The 18,948-nt window shown below is 33.7% G+C and overlaps 1 protein-coding gene across 2 annotated transcripts; it reads left to right on the forward strand.

Moving 5' to 3' along the window:
* Window positions 1–1,931: 1,931 nt before the first annotated feature.
* On the forward strand, window positions 1,932–18,263 carry LOC128246915 (WD repeat domain phosphoinositide-interacting protein 4-like). 2 transcript variants are annotated; one of them, XM_052965464.1, is made up of 12 exons: window positions 1,932–2,060; window positions 5,968–6,077; window positions 7,669–7,743; window positions 8,062–8,166; window positions 8,510–8,609; window positions 9,623–9,717; window positions 10,175–10,248; window positions 10,687–10,809; window positions 12,073–12,158; window positions 12,611–12,712; window positions 13,363–13,481; window positions 17,351–18,263. In XM_052965464.1, the coding sequence occupies exons 2-12, from the start codon at window positions 6,032–6,034 to the stop codon at window positions 17,455–17,457; spliced, it is 1,032 nt and encodes a 343-aa protein (XP_052821424.1). In that variant the 5' UTR covers window positions 1,932–2,060; window positions 5,968–6,031; the 3' UTR covers window positions 17,458–18,263. The 2 variants fall into 2 exon arrangements, with proteins under 2 accessions (XP_052821424.1, XP_052821414.1); XM_052965454.1 differs by having other exon boundaries at window positions 1,944–2,078.
* Window positions 18,264–18,948: the final 685 nt, after the last annotated feature.

Consider the following 18,948-nt stretch of genomic DNA (forward strand, 5'->3'; position numbering starts at 1 on the left):
CCCCGTGTTTGTGGTACTGATTGCAATTCAAGCTACGTATGTAGTATTGGCCACAGTTGTGGGCACAGGGAGCGGATCAAACATATTCGCCTCTGGCGTTGACGTCACGATTTATTGTCTAATGGGATGAGCCGTTTCAAAAGCCATTCATAAATTATGCTCAAACTATGAAAAGGTGAAGATGAAAAAGTTTTGATTTTGGGTACAGTCAGCATTGATGACCAGAGTCGATGGGACAGCAACCGGTGGTGTTTACGACTGCGACAAATATTTATGCAAAAAGCCTCATAGAGGACTATATATAACGGTGTGCAAGGCCACAATAGGCGTTTTCATTCTTCGACACCATAAAATTGATACAGTCCTGCGTGATGACATTGTCGCTCTGGCTATTAGCAACACCGCTTGCCTCTGATATATATATGCAGGTGCGAAACTATCAAGACAGTCTCGTCTTCCGAGAGTGACGTTAAATGGGGGTTCCGGCCGTGTGACTCGTGTGCACGTTAAAGAACCAGGGTCTACTATGATCCAAAAACCTAAAATGACTAACAATCTTATCGGAGCACTCGCCGAATGGGCAAGGCCCGAGTGTGAGTATGAATTAGCTTACACACACTCAATGCAGTCTCCACACATTGAATGGGATACGGTTGTTGTCAACATTCTACACTTAAGACACTTATCCTGAACACAAATTAACACTGCAGTTCCTATCCTGAAGTAAATCTACATTGAATCTTTATCAACATTGATGCTGTTATAATCGAATATGTATATACCCTGCAGTTAATACTCGCGAGCGAATGTCGCCCGAGCGCGAGTATAAAGAAACTTACCGATTGATTATTGAACAGTAAGTGAAATCAAAAGATTTGCATTTTCTGCTATACGTGTGGTTTAATGATACTTTTTCGTGCATTATCACTGTTCCATTTTTAATTATTATGTCGGAATCGTATCCCTTACAAACATAACATACCTATACTAAGTCCGTAAACTATAATTTTGGTTAAAATTTACAAATGTTATTTAATATTTATCGAAATATACCGTTTGGTGAAAAAAGGCAAAACAATTCAACTTCAAAAAGTTCAACTTCTACGATGTTTAAGCACTAACTCGCAATTAAGCACTCTACTTGTAAAATACATATTGGCTAACCCGGCATGTTCATGATATTCTGTCATTCACGGCATCCCAGCGTATCATAATTATATAGGTTATGATACGCTGGGTTGCCGAGGATGGATATTCTGGATTGTATGTACACAAGTAATGTAGCAGGGCTTGTTAGTGATTTTGATGCTGTGCACAAATGTAAGAATTAGGACTTGTTCATCCAAAAGTCTAATTTCGATGACTGGTCCATGTTAAGTTTTAAAAGAAGACAATTTTAGCTCTCTTGTTTGGATCAATTAACGTATGTATAGCACGGCACTTTCCAGGTCAGTACTTAACAAATAAGTATGGAATAATGTCAATTTGTTTGCCGTGTCTGCACTGGCATATATATATGCGTTCGTATACTTTATACATTTTAACTTTTATGTAACTTACTGCTTGCTCATAAGTACCGGGTATCTACTTCTTCAGCTGGTATATCCTTCAAATGTAACATTAATTTTCAGATCCAAGGCTAATACATTTTCTAGATCCGGGGTAAACACGTTTTCTAATTTTTGGTGTCAAATTGCTAGAAATACGCAAAAGCAAAACCTCTCAGTAAAACATTAATCGTTGAGCAAGGGACATTATTTCTTTATTGCTAGGAATTTTTAAATTGCGTTGTTACTTGTTAAATGTATGTCGACATAAGGCTATACACACGTTATATTTTATCTGTACCAGTATGGGATGTATGTATAGATGTCATACGACAATAAGTTTTTACAGATGATGACTTGTGAAAGTGCTTGATCATTTCGGTGTGTTGACGTACTAAGAAGACAGTAAGGCGCAGATACCAGCAAAATTGATATTTATAGTATTTTGTTTGGTTAAAACGATAATTTTCGGTGACATCCATCTCAACATATTTATCCACTTTGGTTCTGAAAGTAAAAATGTGTTAGCAGGTTGAGTAAACCGTATGGTGGTGTAAAAATAATTTGTTCGTACCAAGATATATTCGTACCCAGTTCAGCTGTTTATGCCAATCAAAAATTATTAAAAGTATCGTGGTGACTGTAACATGCTGAAATGAATACATTTATTATTTTGGAAAATAATTTTGTAATAAAAAGGTATATTAGGTATTTCTTTGTATTGATCAGTTTATTACATAGATACACATTTTGATATTAAACTGACCCAACAAATTACTTGGAATAGCGGTGTTTCGGATTAACAATTTTCCGCAAATGACAGCGTTCACGAATTATAGATGACGTGAAAAACTAAGTCATGAAAATTTCAATGTCGGTTACATGTTGCCAATATGATATACTCAGTTTAAGTTATCTTTCGTATACAAAAATATTTGTTGAATTAGTGTTTAATAATTGACAAAAAAATCATTGTACATAAAACGTTTTAAACAAAATGACAGCACATACATGTATTCGAAACATAGCACAGTTTATAAAAAGCATGTTTAAGTAGCACTGAAATTACATGTTGTTTACTCAGTATCGTTCGGTCTATTTTTAGAAAATGATGTGATGTCACGCTGAACTCTCATTTTCTGGCATCGATGTTTGTAACATACGCATGTTCAATGTCATTCTTTAACAAGTGCTTATTGTGCTCTATTGTCACTTCAAGCCGATGCCAGAGTGCATTCGCAGTAAGGTGTGAAAAACTAGGACATGTTCGAGTTCAAAATAAGAATTGATAAATAGGTGTGAAATACTAAATCGGGATCGTAATTTTTACTTCGGAATATGGATTATTTAGGAATACCGATTTCAGATTAAAAATAAAAAATTTAGTTAAACAAAGAAGGAGTAAAATCGGGACCGAAAAATAATTTCGAAACGGTGTTCGGAATAGTGGTGTTCAACTCTACAACACTTACATGTTTGTTAAGGATGAAAAAATGGCTTTCTGATGCTAGTAAAATGCAGCACCTTGTACAAATAGTACATAGTGCCACATGGTTCATGTTAAAAACAAAAATTGGGTCTTGACTTAAAGGGACTGTACACCAGATTGGCACCAAGAAAAGTTTTTTTCTGTAACGAATCTCAGGACAATTATTTAATAAGGCCAAAAAAAAAAATGTCTTGTTTCTGGTCACATGCCTAAAAAAAAACAGGGTCGGTAGGTAGGTGTTTTTTTTTGTTTTTTTTTATTCAAACCTTTGGAATGAAATAGTATAGCGTTTGAAAAATGATGAAATATTGTCTGCCAATACAACATCATCAAATATGGCTTAAAGGAAACTGGACACAAGTTTATAACCATATTTATGTATTTATTAGTTTAACAGAACAACAACAGCACTATTACATGACAAGAAGCAACAAGTCCAAGACTAGAATTTGAAATAATCTCAAGAAACAATTGTCATTCTTTGTCAGAAAACAAATATAAACATGGATGGAAGAAACCGTAATACTGGGTATTTAAACATCACAGAGACAAAATATCATTTTATTAGATTCAGTGATTTATGCAATGCATAAAACTATGTCTGTGATAACCTTTAGCTGTATATTTTTTTTATGTTTAATATGAAAATTTTGAGTCAGATATTTATCTAAATATTTTTTTCACAGGTTTTATAAAAAATGATGTCTTTGTTCTGATCATATTTACACACACACACACGCACGCACGCACGCACGCACGCACACACACACACACACACACATATATATATGAAAATAATAATAAAATGACATGTGTTTATATGAATAAATCTATAAACATTTTCACCTGTTCATTATTCATTCAAGACATCCCCATGTCCCAACCCCATAATTTATCAAGGTATATATATATATATGCATTCATAGCCAAAACCTTCGTGCCAGCCAGAAGAATATTGAAGGCATTCAAAGTGGTGGCTATTGGTACCCCTTTGGTACTGCTCGTTTCATCTGGTGTTGCAGTTACACATTGCAGTTTCAGTGATTTGACAGGATAGAACCCCTTTAGGTCACCAATTGTTAGTTCTGGATCAATCTCGAATAATTCAGAATCTGGCCGTACATCGGTCTGTAAAAAAATAAATATATGCAGAGCTTCACATAAATCTCTTTTATATTTATCCAGCAAACCCTTTCTTCTATGTGAGCAGGACTAGTATTGCCTCAAAAAGCTGGGTGTTACAAGATAGGATTTGATGGATACACAAAGAAAATATTTATCATGAAAACACAAAATATGTTTTATATCTGGAGCTCTTTTTATCTAAATGACCACAGTTCCTACTTTATTTATTAAAATCAAACTGATCAAATAACCCAGATAAGAGATCGCCCCTTCATTCTTCTATCTGCTTTAATTATAGTATCGGGCACCTAACTAAGTGCAATGTCAATGGTTCTTCATACAGAAAATTAATTTTAATCCTTTAAAACATTAAAAACGAAGGTCCAAAAATGAAACGTTTTAATATGACGTTCGGTATTTGAGAGAGACGAAGTATTTAAATCCATTCACTCAGCATAATGATTCACGCTTCGTCGGCATTATTTTGCCTTAATTCGTCCGATTCAAATAAACCTTGTATATGTGTATAGATAGTCTTTTGAATTACGAAAATGTCGGTGCCAAAACTGTCATTCTTGGTCGAGGCATTATTTGTTTTACGATGGCCCTTTTACGATATCTAAACAACCATACAACTTACCGAACATTTAGCTTCAAGTCGGACATTTTCTCGCTCGCCATGTAAATCAATGAAAAGACTTTTTATTGTTGTTTGCGAATGGGCAACTTTAATGACACTACAACCGTCGAAGTGCGAACATTTGTCTATTTTTATGGCTATCAAATGCGTAACAGACGTCGTCTGCGCAGGGCCAGCCATCTTCGAGACGGCCGTATAAAAAACACGTCACAAATATAATATTACTGTCGGATAGCGCGGTTTACTCTTCGGCGCCGGGACCGGGAATCCCGGCTCACTTTACGCTAATTATAAAAAACGGTCTTTACGCTATAAAAAAAAAACGGTCGGGGGGTAAAAAGTAGGGTCGGTCGGGTGACCAGAAACAAGACATTTTTTTTATTTGGCCTAAAATGTTTTACTCTTTGATATCATAATTGTAAAAAAAATACCAAAATGTAAAAAAAAAAAATCGAGTCGGAGACTGGGTTCGAACCAGTGTCGCAAAAATTGCAGTCTAGTGCTGTATCCACTGTGCTACGAAGGCTTACCCTTTACAGTTGGTATATTTCAACTATATACCTAACTTGGTTATATCACGTGATAACATCGACTAGCTAATCACGCATAAGGAATTAATGCTACTAACTAGGAAAAATAACAAAAAAACTGCGAAAAATAAATTAATTGTAAACTATGTGGTACTTCAGTTAGTAAGTTTCAATGCATTGTACACATTGATACCAAGTTTATGTCAGTTTTCGACAATTTTCTTTTTTTCGCTATTTCATCATACGGAGTACAGCCCCTTTAAAAATAGTGTTGGTCGGGTAACTGGAACTGCAAAGTGTTTGCTTAGCCACAAGTCACAGAATTTTTCCAAATTTTGGTAGAGTTCTTTCACAAAATACTTGGAAAATACCCTGAAACCAAGAGGTTTGGAACCCTAAGTGCAGCTGTATACGAATATATTTTACAAAAAAAGTTCTCTTTATATTGAAAGAACTTATTTTATTTTTAAACATCTGATAAATGCTGTGTTTTTATGATCATTTTTTTTCTACTTGATAACAAAAATGAAGCATATATATATATATATATGTATGGCGCATTCATGTAATACGTTTTGATCACTGTTTAAAGGAAGCTATATATAATTATCAGATTGTTACTGTTTTCCATTGCAGTTTGAGTCTTTGTTCCACTAGATGTCACATCTAACTTGTTAAGTATTCTGTCAGAGGAGTTGATATGACAAGAAAAGGTGTGATTAGTCTGAGGTTTAATCAAGATCAAGGTGATTAAAATTTTATAATTATTAAGACAACTTAACTACTGGTGCATGTTTAATATGTGTTTTCAATGATACTGCATCAATTCTTACTACCGTAAATTAATGGGTATAAGACGATAGGGGGTATTAGACGCAGGGAAAAAAATATGTGAAAAATCCGAGAAAAAAACTTTTAATCTATGTTTTTGGTTAAAAGACGCATAGAAAAAATGTCAAAATCGTCAGGCATTTTCAGCCACCATGTTTGTTGACAGTGACAAAAAAAATTTTTTTCGTGAAAATGGCGATGGTTATCTTTAAAACCATACAACCATACTGTCGAGAATGAAAAGTTATGTTATGCAAAAAATATTTTGACAGTGCCCAACTTTGCTTTTTTATATGTAAGTTTGATTATTGTTTAATTCAATTTATTATTCAAAATAATATTGAATACCGTAATTCACAAGAGTGCGGACACCATAAATTAATTATTTTTTTCGCTCTCCGAATACATAGAAAATTATCATTTTTACATTTTATTTACATGTTTGTTTAACCTGCCTTTTTTCTTCATGTTTGCTTTTTACCACTTATTAATTTATCCGTAGTAATCAATGGTCATAAACTTATTTATTACGCCTATAAGTGTAAATCCTTCATGAAGTTAATTAAAACACCATTTTATACAAGCACTGAACTGAATAAACACATTCTATCGGCTTCAGATCAAAGAGTCACACTGTGTGACGTCACATAACTTACAGTTATACCCACGAGGATCTCGTGGAGAGCATGGACATTGCTATGCAGGATTAATGTATAACTGTACGAGTATTGCTTCATATAGTCTATAAGTGTGGTACAAGTTTAAAAGCTTATTGGCAGATCGTTTTACAAACATGCCATGTCGATGTTTTCTTAATCCCTTGATTGCCCTTGTTTGTTTAATCCTCAAATAAATATATCACACTTCCTTTTCAACAGGCAATAAATCGTTTAGGATGGGTAGTAACTAATTAAATTGTCTCAGTGGTGTATACGGTAAGGTAATCTAGCCAGGCATTGTAAAGATAAAAATCAATAATCTTCGTCTGTGAAACTTGGTAACTATGAAAGTTATGATTGATGTCCTTTGGGTGCCCGAAAATTAGGTACGCAAAATAAATTATTTTGGGAAATAATTATTAATTTTTTTTTATTTTTGTTGAAATTATAAATGTCTTACGATATGCCGTATCCCGATCTTCAACTACCGTTTTAACCCGTATATACTCGATCAATATGACGCGAGTAACATCCCTTTCTACATAAATCTAAACAAACTCTCGGCTTGAAATTGACCTCAGAAAAAAAGTTAAAAAAATTGTTACTGGGTATTATACGCAGGCATTTTTTTGCATCAAAATCTGAGGGAAAAAAGTGCGTCTAATACCCAGTCATTTACGGTAATAAAAGGATCATTTCCAAATGTAAACTTATATATTTCATTTTCATTAACATTGATAAATGCAACAGAATTAAGTAAATCAGTGTCTTGTTTTTGGTTGAATAATTAGTAGTATTATAAGTATTATAACAAATTCTATGTACAATATCCTTCAATCTATTACAGGTTGTTTTACGTGTGCCTCTGAATTTGGACTCAGAATATACAATGTGGACCCTTTAGTGCAGAAATTATGCTTGAGTAAGTAGAGTTAAAATGTTTCAGAAGAGGTTCTTAAAATTGAGGCTGCTTAACAATTAAGCTCATAAGTGGAATTAACTGTAAATGATGAATTGGAGAATTATGTCAAAGATTCCGATGAGTGTGTGGATGAAATACACAACAGTTGATCATAATGGAATGAATTTTAAGATTGAACAAAATCTTTTTCAAATGAAAGTTTTGGAACAAAAACAGTAGCAAAACATTTACTATGAGAGGTCTTGATGATAACTATACTGTAAGTGTTGTTAAATGGCACCCAAACCCAAACAAACATGATTTGCGTAATTGTTTTAGATACAGAGAAGGTTGGCAGTGTGTATGGTGCAGAGATGCTGTTCCGTACCAACATTGTTGCCTTGATTGGGGGTGGAAATGTGCCCAGGTTTGATGAAAAAGCAGGTGAGTGGCAAATATTCAGACAAGAAAAAAGGCAGGACATAAGTTATAAATAGTTCTTTTCGTATATTAACTATATGTTCAGAAACTGAGAATCTTAAAAAACCAGGATAAAATGAAAATGATTCAAATTTAGCAGACTACCATTAAGTATGTACTACATTTAAATAAACTCCTTTGAGCATTGATAAAAAAGTAACAGACACACATGAATAGAAAATGAACACTGTAAAGACTCACTAAATATTCATGTCATAATTACGCTTTCTTCAGCTTCAGATGACTTGAATTTTCACACTAAGGATAGTTTTGAAAATAATGCACATTCACATTTCTGTTGAGGTAGTTGTGATCTGGGACCAAAGTCGCGGCGATGCTACAAATTCGGTTGTACTTGACATCACATTTGCCCAGCCAGTCATGGCTGTAAGGATTAAAAAAGACAGGTACTTCAATTTTACTTTACGGCAGTCTAAGATAACATGAAACAAAGAAGAGATTTGTGTGCTTGATCTATTGTATTAGGGTGACAAACTTAAAGTAAGTAGTACTTTACTTCCAAAAAATATCTTATTTTTCTGACTTAAACTATCCAAGTCTTAGATGGACTGTATTTGGCATAAAATATTGTAACATGTACAACTGTTTGTCCTAGGAGCTGTTTGTGGATGTGAGGGGTTTTCAATGGTAAAGTTGCACTGTTAAAATAAGTACGAAAGGCTCCAAAGATTATTGAACAAAGGTTAAAGTCACACTTGTAAGCAAATGTTGCCTAATGGATTTCAGAAAAAACTTAATGTCTCAGTTATAATTATTAATTATTATATTACCATGTATTACATTTTGACCAAATAGAATTGTAAAGCACCATAGAAGGTGTATCATGCATTCTATTCATGTTGTAAGCTCAACTGGCTAAGTTACAGGTGAAGCTCAAAAATGCCTTATTTGGATTTCAAAAGTGTTGTACTTCAAGTCTCAACAAGAGTCTTCAAGTTACTTTTTATATCATTTTGATTTTAACTTTACAGAATTTTTTCACTTCTAAAATATTTCGTAAAAAAATGTGCTATCATCTCATTGGTCAAGGGCTGGAGGTCACACTTGGATGTCAATGTTGCTTAATTTCAATCTCATAGTAATATTTTGTTTTGCAATTATGATTTTGTGACTCTTTATGGGATTGCAGTTATCAGAATTGTAGGGTTCTATGGGAAGATGTGTCACACATTATATGTTAGGTCTCATACCAATTACTTTTTGTAACGTTCCTGTTACAGCTCCTGTTTGAATTATTACTTTTTTCATACAATTCTAGTTATAAGATATAAGATAAAAAAGGCATTTTCCTGTATTTTGTTCTGTTGTTTGTGATGAATTATTTTAAAACAAGTTTTGTGGACACTACTGTTATTGTTCAGTGAGTCATCATATAATGACATATTTGTATTTATTTCAGATTGATAGCAGTGTTAAGAAACCAGGTTCATGTTTTCACATTTCCTAATAACCCACAGAAAATACAGACATTTGAAACCAGGGACAATCCTAAAGGTAGGAGATGTATTACCTGGTCTTAAGTTGGTACAGTTCATGTCATAAAGTTCTGTTAATCGATGGAAAATCATTTGGAAATTACATTGTGATATGGTCTTGAATACAAAAATAATGTTGAAAAGACTGATTCACATTTTAAAAGCTCAAACATCAAACAAAATGAATGCTAGATGTATTGTGAATAAAATGCTTGTAGTACTAGTAGTTAATAGTTGTCATTGGAAGTTTAAATCAGTTGACCCTTCTCCTTCAATATTTTAGATTGTGAAAGACAATTTTTTTTGTATTTCCAAAAAGCATTAGTTACTTTAATACAGTCCCTTTAAAGTCTTCCTAGACTACAGTGTATATGTATGTCAAAATGACTTTCTGAAAAAAAAATGTTTTTCATTGTCAGTGTATAAGAAACAAATTGGATGATGTCTTCTGGGATGTATGTTTTTTTCTGTTGCAGGCCTTTGTGAAGTGAGTCCATATGGTTCCAACTTGGTATTCCCTGGCCATGTTTGTGGCAGTGTGCAGATTGTGGTAAGTTACACAAGAACTAGTAAAGAATAAAGAAACTTAATAGTGAAGGAATACATTGGGTAATTTCTCATTGAGCTAGTGTTTTCTATTATGTATAAATCTGATTAAAATTAGATGTTCTTCTGTCTTGTAAATTTAACTTGTTCCAATATTCATTATGGATTTTGTTAAATAGTAATAAATCTAGTAGTAGACTGTTAGTTCCTCTTGCCAAAGAGGTTGATGGCTTGCTCCCCACCAGGGGATCATTCCTTTGGCCTCTCAAAATGGCCACAGTTCTGGTTTCTGCCCAGAAAACAGACTTAAGAGTGAATCATATCAGCTTTGAGCTGTCTTCACAACCTAGCTAAAATAAATGAGTATAAACCAAAATCCAAGTTTTATAATGTTAAAACATAATTATGATTTTGTTATGAATTAATTATACATGTTTTCCAGAACCTTGACCGCACCCAGCCAGGTCAAACCACGGCTCCTGTTACCATCAACGCACACAAAACCGACCTAGCATGTATTGCCATAAACCAGCCTGGCTCTCTGGTTGCCACAGCCTCTGTTAAAGTGAGTATCAACGGTGTTGGAGAATCGCAGTCTGAATGCTAGTCTACTTTCTTGGCAATGGTCATAGGTCTTGCTATCCAAATAAATTATTCTTCATTTAGTTTCATGAATGTATGTAAAGAAGATCAGAATGTATATTTACCAGAAGAATAATAAATGTCATTAATGGTACAATGTAGATGGATTGTAAGTAAATACACATTATCATCTGAGAACTGCCTGGGTTTTTCCTTAGATATTATTTCAAAGGAAAGAAGAACAATTGGACAAAAGATTTTTCATTGTATTCATTACAAATTTCAAAATCGTAAAAAGAAATATATGTATGTGTTACCATGTTTACCCCAAGGTCACAGTAAGTTCATACATTACAATGTTTACCCCGAGGTCACAGTATGTTCATATATTACCATGTTTACCCCGAGGACACAGTAAATTCATATATTACCATGTTTACCCCGAGGACACAGTAAATTCATATATTACCATGTTTACCCCGAGGACACAGTAAATTCATATATTACCATGTTTACCCCGAGGACACAGTAAATTCATATATTACCATGTTTACCCCGAGGACACAGTAAATTCATATATTACCATGTTTACCCCGAGGACACAGTAAATTCATATATTACCATGTTTACCCCGAGGTCACAATAAGTTCATATATTACCATGTTTACCCCGAGGTCACAGTAAATTCATATATTACCATGTTTACCCCGAGGACACAGTAAGTTCATACATTACAATGTTTACCCCGAGGTCACAATAAGTTCATATATTACCATGTTTACCCCGAGGACACAGTAAATTCATATATTACCATGTTTACCCCGAGGACACAGTAAGTTCATACATTACCATGTTTACCTCGAGGACACAGTAAATTCATATATTACCATGTTTACCCCGAGGTCACAATAAGTTCATATATTACCATGTTTACCCCGAGGTCACAGTAAGTTCATTTATTACAATTTTTACCCCAAGGTCACAGTAAGTTCATATATTACAATTTTTACCCCGAGGTCACAGTAAGTTCTTATATTACAATTTTTACCCCAAGGTCACAGTAAGTTCATATATTACAATTTTTACCCCAAGGTCACAGTAAGTTCATATATTACAATTTTTACCCCAAGGTCACAGTAAGTTCATATATTACAATTTTTACCCCGAGGTCACAGTAAGTTCTTATATTACAATTTTTACCCCGAAGACACTCATATGTTCACATATTTCTTTTGTTTACCTGCAGGGCACACTAATTCGAGTGTTTGACGCGAACAAGAAGTCTCAACTGCTGGAGTTAAGGAGAGGGGCTGACCCTGCCAAGCTCTACTGGTATATATATGCTTATCTAGATCCATGGAAATACATGTTGGCATGTTTTTATGATGTCAAGTGCAAATTATTAGCAAAAAGTGGTTTGTAAACATCAATTTAAACTTGATACTTGATATAATTGACAACTGGATTTATTGTAAAATTCGACTTCTAACATATTTATTAATGTCAGTGAAATACAATACGAATTAACAGAAAAAAAATATATAGGATGTATGTGAATAGATAGAAAGACTTCAGCTGTGAAGTTTTGAAGAACGATCATTTTTTTTACAAGAGTATTTGCATTTAAAACCCTCTAAATTACTAGAATGTTGTATGTATTTCTATGTATATATATGTATATGTATAACTATGTATTTCAACATATTTCTTAGCTGAAAAAGCACACAAATAAAAGGTACATTCATACAAGAATAAAGCTAATGAAATGGCACCCATTATTTCAGTATATCATTCAGCCTGGACTCGGCCTACCTGTGTGCATCTAGTGACAAAGGGACAGTTCATATATTCGCTGTGAAAGAGACAGAGCTGAATAAAAGATCTACGTAAGCCCAAAATAATACCTCTGTTGAATTTCCTCTTTGATGTGGTGCATTTCAGCTGGTTATTATATTACTCCTTAAAAATTCCCAAAGGAGATGACCTTTACAAAATCAAAATTGACCAATTTACATTTGATTATAATTGAAAGAAAGAACAAAAATATTATTTCTGCGATAACTTAATTTTATCATGAAGGGCTTCTCCATCTTGAAGTGAGGACGTTATATATTTCTGATACATAACCATTGTTTTTTACTTTTGCTGTGATGTTATAAATTAAAAGCATTAAATTATACCTATGTTCTTTATGTATGTAGTGCTGTAAATCAAGTATTTTTTTAAGATATTGATAGACTATTACATTTGAGGTCTTTTACCATATTTTTTATTTAAGCTGTTTACTTAAATTGATAAAAGCTTGTCAACAGTTCCATTGAATGACCACTCATGTTATAGATAGCCTCCATCTACAATGGATTTCTAGTGATTGATTTTACATAAATGGTATCAGCCAGCAATACTTTTTTAAATGCGACCAAAATATCATAGGTCAGTATGCATCAAAAGCTAACATTATTGCCAACGCCTCAATACAATTACACTCTTAATATATCAGGTACCTTCAACTGTAGCTTGGACCTTGTATTGGCAGGTTTAAGAAGATGGGGTTTCTTGGTCAGTATGTGGAGTCCCAGTGGGGCCTGGCCAACTTCACCGTGCCTGCAGAGTGTGCCTGTGTGTGTGCATTCGCCCCCAACCATGCTGTCATAGGTGGGATATTATGTTGTACTGTTTCATTGTGCGTGTACATCTTTACAATTTGAAGCTAGTTACCTTCTGAGTCAGGGATTTTATCACTGTATCACTCAGGTTGTTGTTTCGAGTTTTGAAGAACAGTACGTCCCATTGGTGCAAAAAGGTACCAAGCGACATTTTCATACTTTCGAGTAAATTGAGTTTAAAGGTTTGGCGGTTCCTAAAAAATCAGAAAACGATTTTGCGACTTTGAATCTTTTATCACTTATCTCAAATGGTTTATTTAAATTGTTCCTTGAATTGCAAATCAATACAATGGATAATTAAGTTTAATTAGTTAATTGTGTATCATGGTACCTTCTTGCATAAGGTGATAAGGTAAAACAAATAATGTGAAAAGGAGCCATATGGCAATTAGTACCTTGTTGCATAAACCTCATTTGGAATAATCAGATAAATCTGCATGCTTTAAGGGGCCTTATGTCATATGGTACCTTATTGCTTGATATTTTAGGCATAAATGTCAAACACAAAACATTAGAAATGTTCATTGATCTTTAATATTGCAACATTTGGTACAATATGTAGTGATTATATTTATAGTATTATAGTAAGTTAACGTTATAATAATTCATTTATGGTGCAAACATTTGAACAATATTACAAAGAACAAGGCTATGTATCATGATTTTTAATTCCAGTTCAGTGTAAATGTACTAACGTTTATCATAATTATTACACATGTAAACAGTTTTGCATTGCACACTGATTATATGTATGCACAAGATAGTGTTCACTGTTTTCCGCACAGAAATTATACATGACTTGATCACAAAAGGAAAGCATTTTCCAGTATAAAAAAATGAATCTGTTCATTTTGCAATACTTAGCTTATTCAACATCAATATCTTCATCGTCTGATGACTGGCACAACATGTATGTTTGTTATGCTGACATTAAGTGAGAGGTGAAGAAACGATCTCCTTTGTGCAAAGGCCAACATTTCTGTCTACCTTGTAATGGTTGGTATAGCTATTTCTAGAAATGAGTCCATTTCAAACGAATAGTTCACAAATGTATTTTTGGGTGAGGATTTTCTTACCTAATCAATTTAACATGTAGCCACTTCCTGCGCATACAAGAGGTTGACAATTTTAAGTTTGGACAGTATTTTTCACAAATTTATTGTATGCTACCATATGGTTGTATTTGATTGAAACCACAACATACAGGTTTGTCTTTCGTGTAATCCATTGCCACGAACACACACAGACGTTTTTTGCTGTTTCTATAGTTGAGTGAACAGAATCACATTCCATTTGAGATTGTCCTGACACAAGAAACTTGTGACAAAGGGGTTTGAGTTGTGGTACTTGTAGGTGTGAACAGAAAGGATGACGTTACATACTGGTTTCTGTTTTGTCAGAGATGTACACAATCTCTTGCACATAACCTTTTTAACAAACTTACAGTGTTTTTATGAGACATGTAGCTACCTCGGAGGAGCCTCGTTTGCACTGGGTCTTGTTCCAAAGGTGACAAAATACTTGTTTATTGCACAACGAATAAATGGTCAAATGGTCACATAGTTTTATACAGTAGTTTAGCTCACTGACATATAAAAAGAGAGTTGTAAGGCCTAAGCACTGCCTTGTAAGTCCAACTTTCAACGTAAACACTACTGAAAGCTTTTGCTCTCTCTCTCGCTCTCTCTTTGACCTTTTCCGTCTCTTCTATTTCATTTACTTTATTTAACTGAAGTTCTTCGTATTCTTTGGTCAAGTTTTCATTAGTACTACCATCTGCTTGCTACCTTCTATATAATTCATACATGAAACATTGGTCCTGTTTTGGCTTGTAGAAACAAAGATTGTAAGATTGTTCTTAACATTATGATATCACTGGTGAACTGCGGTACCCTATGGGCTTGTTCAGTGAATAAACTGTTCACTGGTTTGCAATATAATGTTACACTGGTTTTTACTTCTTTCTGATACATCATCAGTTACAAATTGATTTTATTTTTCTTTTGGTGCTCTTTCCAAGTGGCTCTAATTGTTAATTTTATTGTCTGTTTGCATCTCTTATTTTGTGTTATACTGTTCATTAGTTTTTGATGGACATCTGTGTTCTTTCCCGCTTCTTTTATTCGAGTCTTCATTTGCTAGATCTTGATATGTTTTGGAATTTTCTTCCATGAATTTTCTCGCTAAAACCTGTTTTCCGTTTATTGTTTCCTAATACAGTCTCATTTTCTGCATCAGTGGAAGTTAAACGATCCTTGCTTGGTTTGTAAGTTTCATCCAGATCAAAGTCATTGTAACCTTCTTTACTTGGATCTATTCATTTTAATTTGACAGGTTACCTCAGTCCTTCACACCTTTGTATATCTGTTAATGAAAAATCATCTTCAGAATTGGAACTCTGTATAGCAGGCTCGTCATGAATAGTTCTGTTTGATGCTATAGTATCTCCACATATTGAATTTTGTGTAATTTCACTTTAATCAGCTATTGGCGTCGCAAATTAGATGTCCTCATCTTACCATGTAATCTTACTGAAACATAATTTTGTTATAACTACCTTACTAAATTTATAAAACATATTTAGATGTATATTACGCTAAATACACATTCCGTAATACATATCGCAATGCAAAATTAGAACGGATAAATCCAAAATACCATTACTTTACAGACTAATAATACATTCAGTTATATTCAACGGACTCCAAATAAAGTTATAATCATCATTACCTAACTCTGTTTTGTAGATGACAGAAAACAATACTTACATTTGTTATGGTATCCGTATCTCCCTTCTTAATCTTCTGTCCTTATGAACAAATTACACTTCTCGAATGTGAAGTCAACAACATCTGGTGTTTCTTATCCCACACAAAGTGACAATAACTTACCGGACACTAGTTACCTGATATCAAAGTTATCAGTGTTAATTAGTAGAAAATTGTGTATTGCTATCAGTACATAAAGGTACCATATAAACATCTATTATATTGTAAAATGTTAACATTTTAGTCTTAATAATTTATGCAAAAAAGAACCATATGCCACTTGGTCACTTATTGCACACTTTGTAAACTTATTTAGTTAAAATCATTTTATGCAAGAAGGTACCACAAGTCATATGGCTCCCTTTTACATCCCAATATGTATCTAATGCTTTAGAATCATTTCATGCAATAAGGTACCACATGCCACAAGGCTCCTTTTTGCATAAAAATATATATATAATGTGTTAAAATATTTCAATGCAGAAAGGTACCATGTGTGTTATAGCACCTTCTTGCATACACCAGATGGCATATGATACCTTTTTCCACCAATCAAAAGCACTAATTTCACTTAGTACCAAACTGCACGAACTCATATCTCAGTCAATATTCAATATTCAGGGGAGATCTTTTTAGACAAGGTAGAAAAAAAGTTATTTCTAACTAAAAATAGTGAAGTCAATTTTGGTCAAAATGTTGTTTGGTACCTTTTTGCACCAATGGGACGAGTAATCAAATTATATCCATTGTCAAATCACTACATTAATTCTTTTCATTAGACAATACCTGCACATGTACAATAAAAAGAGTCTTTGAGACTTTCTTTGTCTGACATATCTACATTTAGATTTGCTCTATGACTAAACATTAGCCTCAAGGTAGTTTGTGTCTATGCATTTATGTGCTGCTAGTTAGAGAATAACAAGTAAAAAAAAAAAGAAATATTTAAAGGAAATACAGCTAATGAAAAAGTATTTCTGTGTATAATAATATGATATGCTGCAATTGTGCAGATAAAGGACTTGTAGACTAGTGTGAAAAGTGTAAAGTTATCATAATAATAATAAATAGTCTTATGTTTGTGTTTCAGCTGTGTGTGTAGATGGGACCTTTCACAAGTATGTGTTCACCAAGCAGGGAAACTGTAACAGGGAGGCCTACGATATCTGGTTGGATATTGGGGATGATATGGACTGACCGGTGGGTGAAGGCTGGGGCATGGTTACTCCAGGTGCTGGAGAGGTGGCAATAGTCTGTGATAGTGCTAGATTGTTTCAGTACAAGATATTTTGTTGTAGATGTATCGTCTGTATATATGATTTCAGATGTTTCATCACTGGTGCTGAAGTCAGCAAGTTTATTTTAGGTATAATAACCACTGAAGTCAACACTGCACTTAGTAAACATTTTCAGCTCAGAAATAATTTCATATAATTTATATGTTTACGGCTACCATGTGAACCAGATTGAAAGAACTAAGAAAATTTACCTCGGACTATAAAGTTCTGAAACATTTCCTTCAGAGTTTAAGGTGGATGATATGATCAATTCAACAGCTTAAATAAGCACTTTCAGTTTTAGATGATCTTTTGGCAAGACCAATTCATGTTTGCTTAGTTCACTTGAGATGTTTAAAAATGATGGTGTTATAAAAATGGTAAGATAGTTTGCTGCATGTGCTCTTCAACATTCTATGATTTTACTTTGATGTAATGATATTTTGTATTGGGGACTTGTACCTCTACCCATTGTATCAAAGCTTGGAAGAATTCACTTTTTACAAACATGATGTGAACTTGTGAAGAATTGATGGAACATGAATCTGATGTTTTGTTCTTGAAATACCAGTAAGTCAGTATACCAGTAAGTCAGTATATGCATGCATGTTGATTTCTATTGTTGAAATTTGAATTTATGTTTTTATGCTATTTAATCATCCATTGAAGATTTTAAAGTACCTTGTTATTTTTCATCCATGATGAATAAATCAATCATTTATAAGTGTATTTGTTGAATATCAAATTACTCCCTTGAAGTATGACTTGAAAACTATTTGAGGGACTTGGTGAAAACTCATCAATTCCCTTCCCTCCCCTTAGTGATGATATAGGGGAGTGCTTACTCATAGAACAATTTTAATCATCTTTAAAAGTTCCTATTGCTGTTGATGTAGGGGCTGGCACCAGCGCTGAGGTAAAAGTACATTTCTGTTGCACGACTGTCCAACTTCGTTAATTCTTAAACACTATGATAAGGTTTTAAACTTTTTACAACTTCTGGACCTGCTGGAAGCAATGGATGCTCCCTAACTTCCATTTTCTATAAAAAGGCAGAAATTTAGAGATATGTTGGGCAGGATAATGGTTCTTGTGCACTACTCTCCCTCTCAATGCCATCTATCTATATTTTAAGCTTAATTTAAATCCCTTCAGTACTTTACAAGATGTGACCTGGACAAGTACATGATAGAATTAAGGTTCTTGGACAATGCATGTTCTCTCATTTCCATCTATCTTTATACCAAGTTTTATATCAATCTCATCAGTAGTTTTGTTGAAGTTATTATCCGGACAAGGGTGTGATAGACAAAAAGACAGATGGACAAAGCAGTGACTATATTCTACTCCCTTCCTGAAATCTTGTTCACAGTGTTTTAGAACATATTTGAGGAGAACTTATGAAAATGTG

This window comes from Mya arenaria, chromosome 2, assembly GCF_026914265.1.
Source record: "Mya arenaria isolate MELC-2E11 chromosome 2, ASM2691426v1".
Taxonomy (NCBI): domain Eukaryota; kingdom Metazoa; phylum Mollusca; class Bivalvia; order Myida; family Myidae; genus Mya; species Mya arenaria.

What these genes read in the sequence shown, in the direction of transcription:
- LOC128246915 (XM_052965464.1), top strand. Translation starts at nt 6,032, where the DNA reads ATGACAAGAAAAGGTGTGATTAGTCTGAGGTTTAATCAAGATCAAG. An exon ending in AGTGCAGAAATTATGCTTGA is followed by an intron (nt 7,744 to 8,061) that starts GTAAGTAGAGTT and finishes TAATTGTTTTAG; the next exon opens with ATACAGAGAAGGTTGGCAGT. An exon ending in AACCAGGGACAATCCTAAAG is followed by an intron (nt 9,718 to 10,174) that starts GTAGGAGATGTA and finishes TTTCTGTTGCAG; the next exon opens with GCCTTTGTGAAGTGAGTCCA.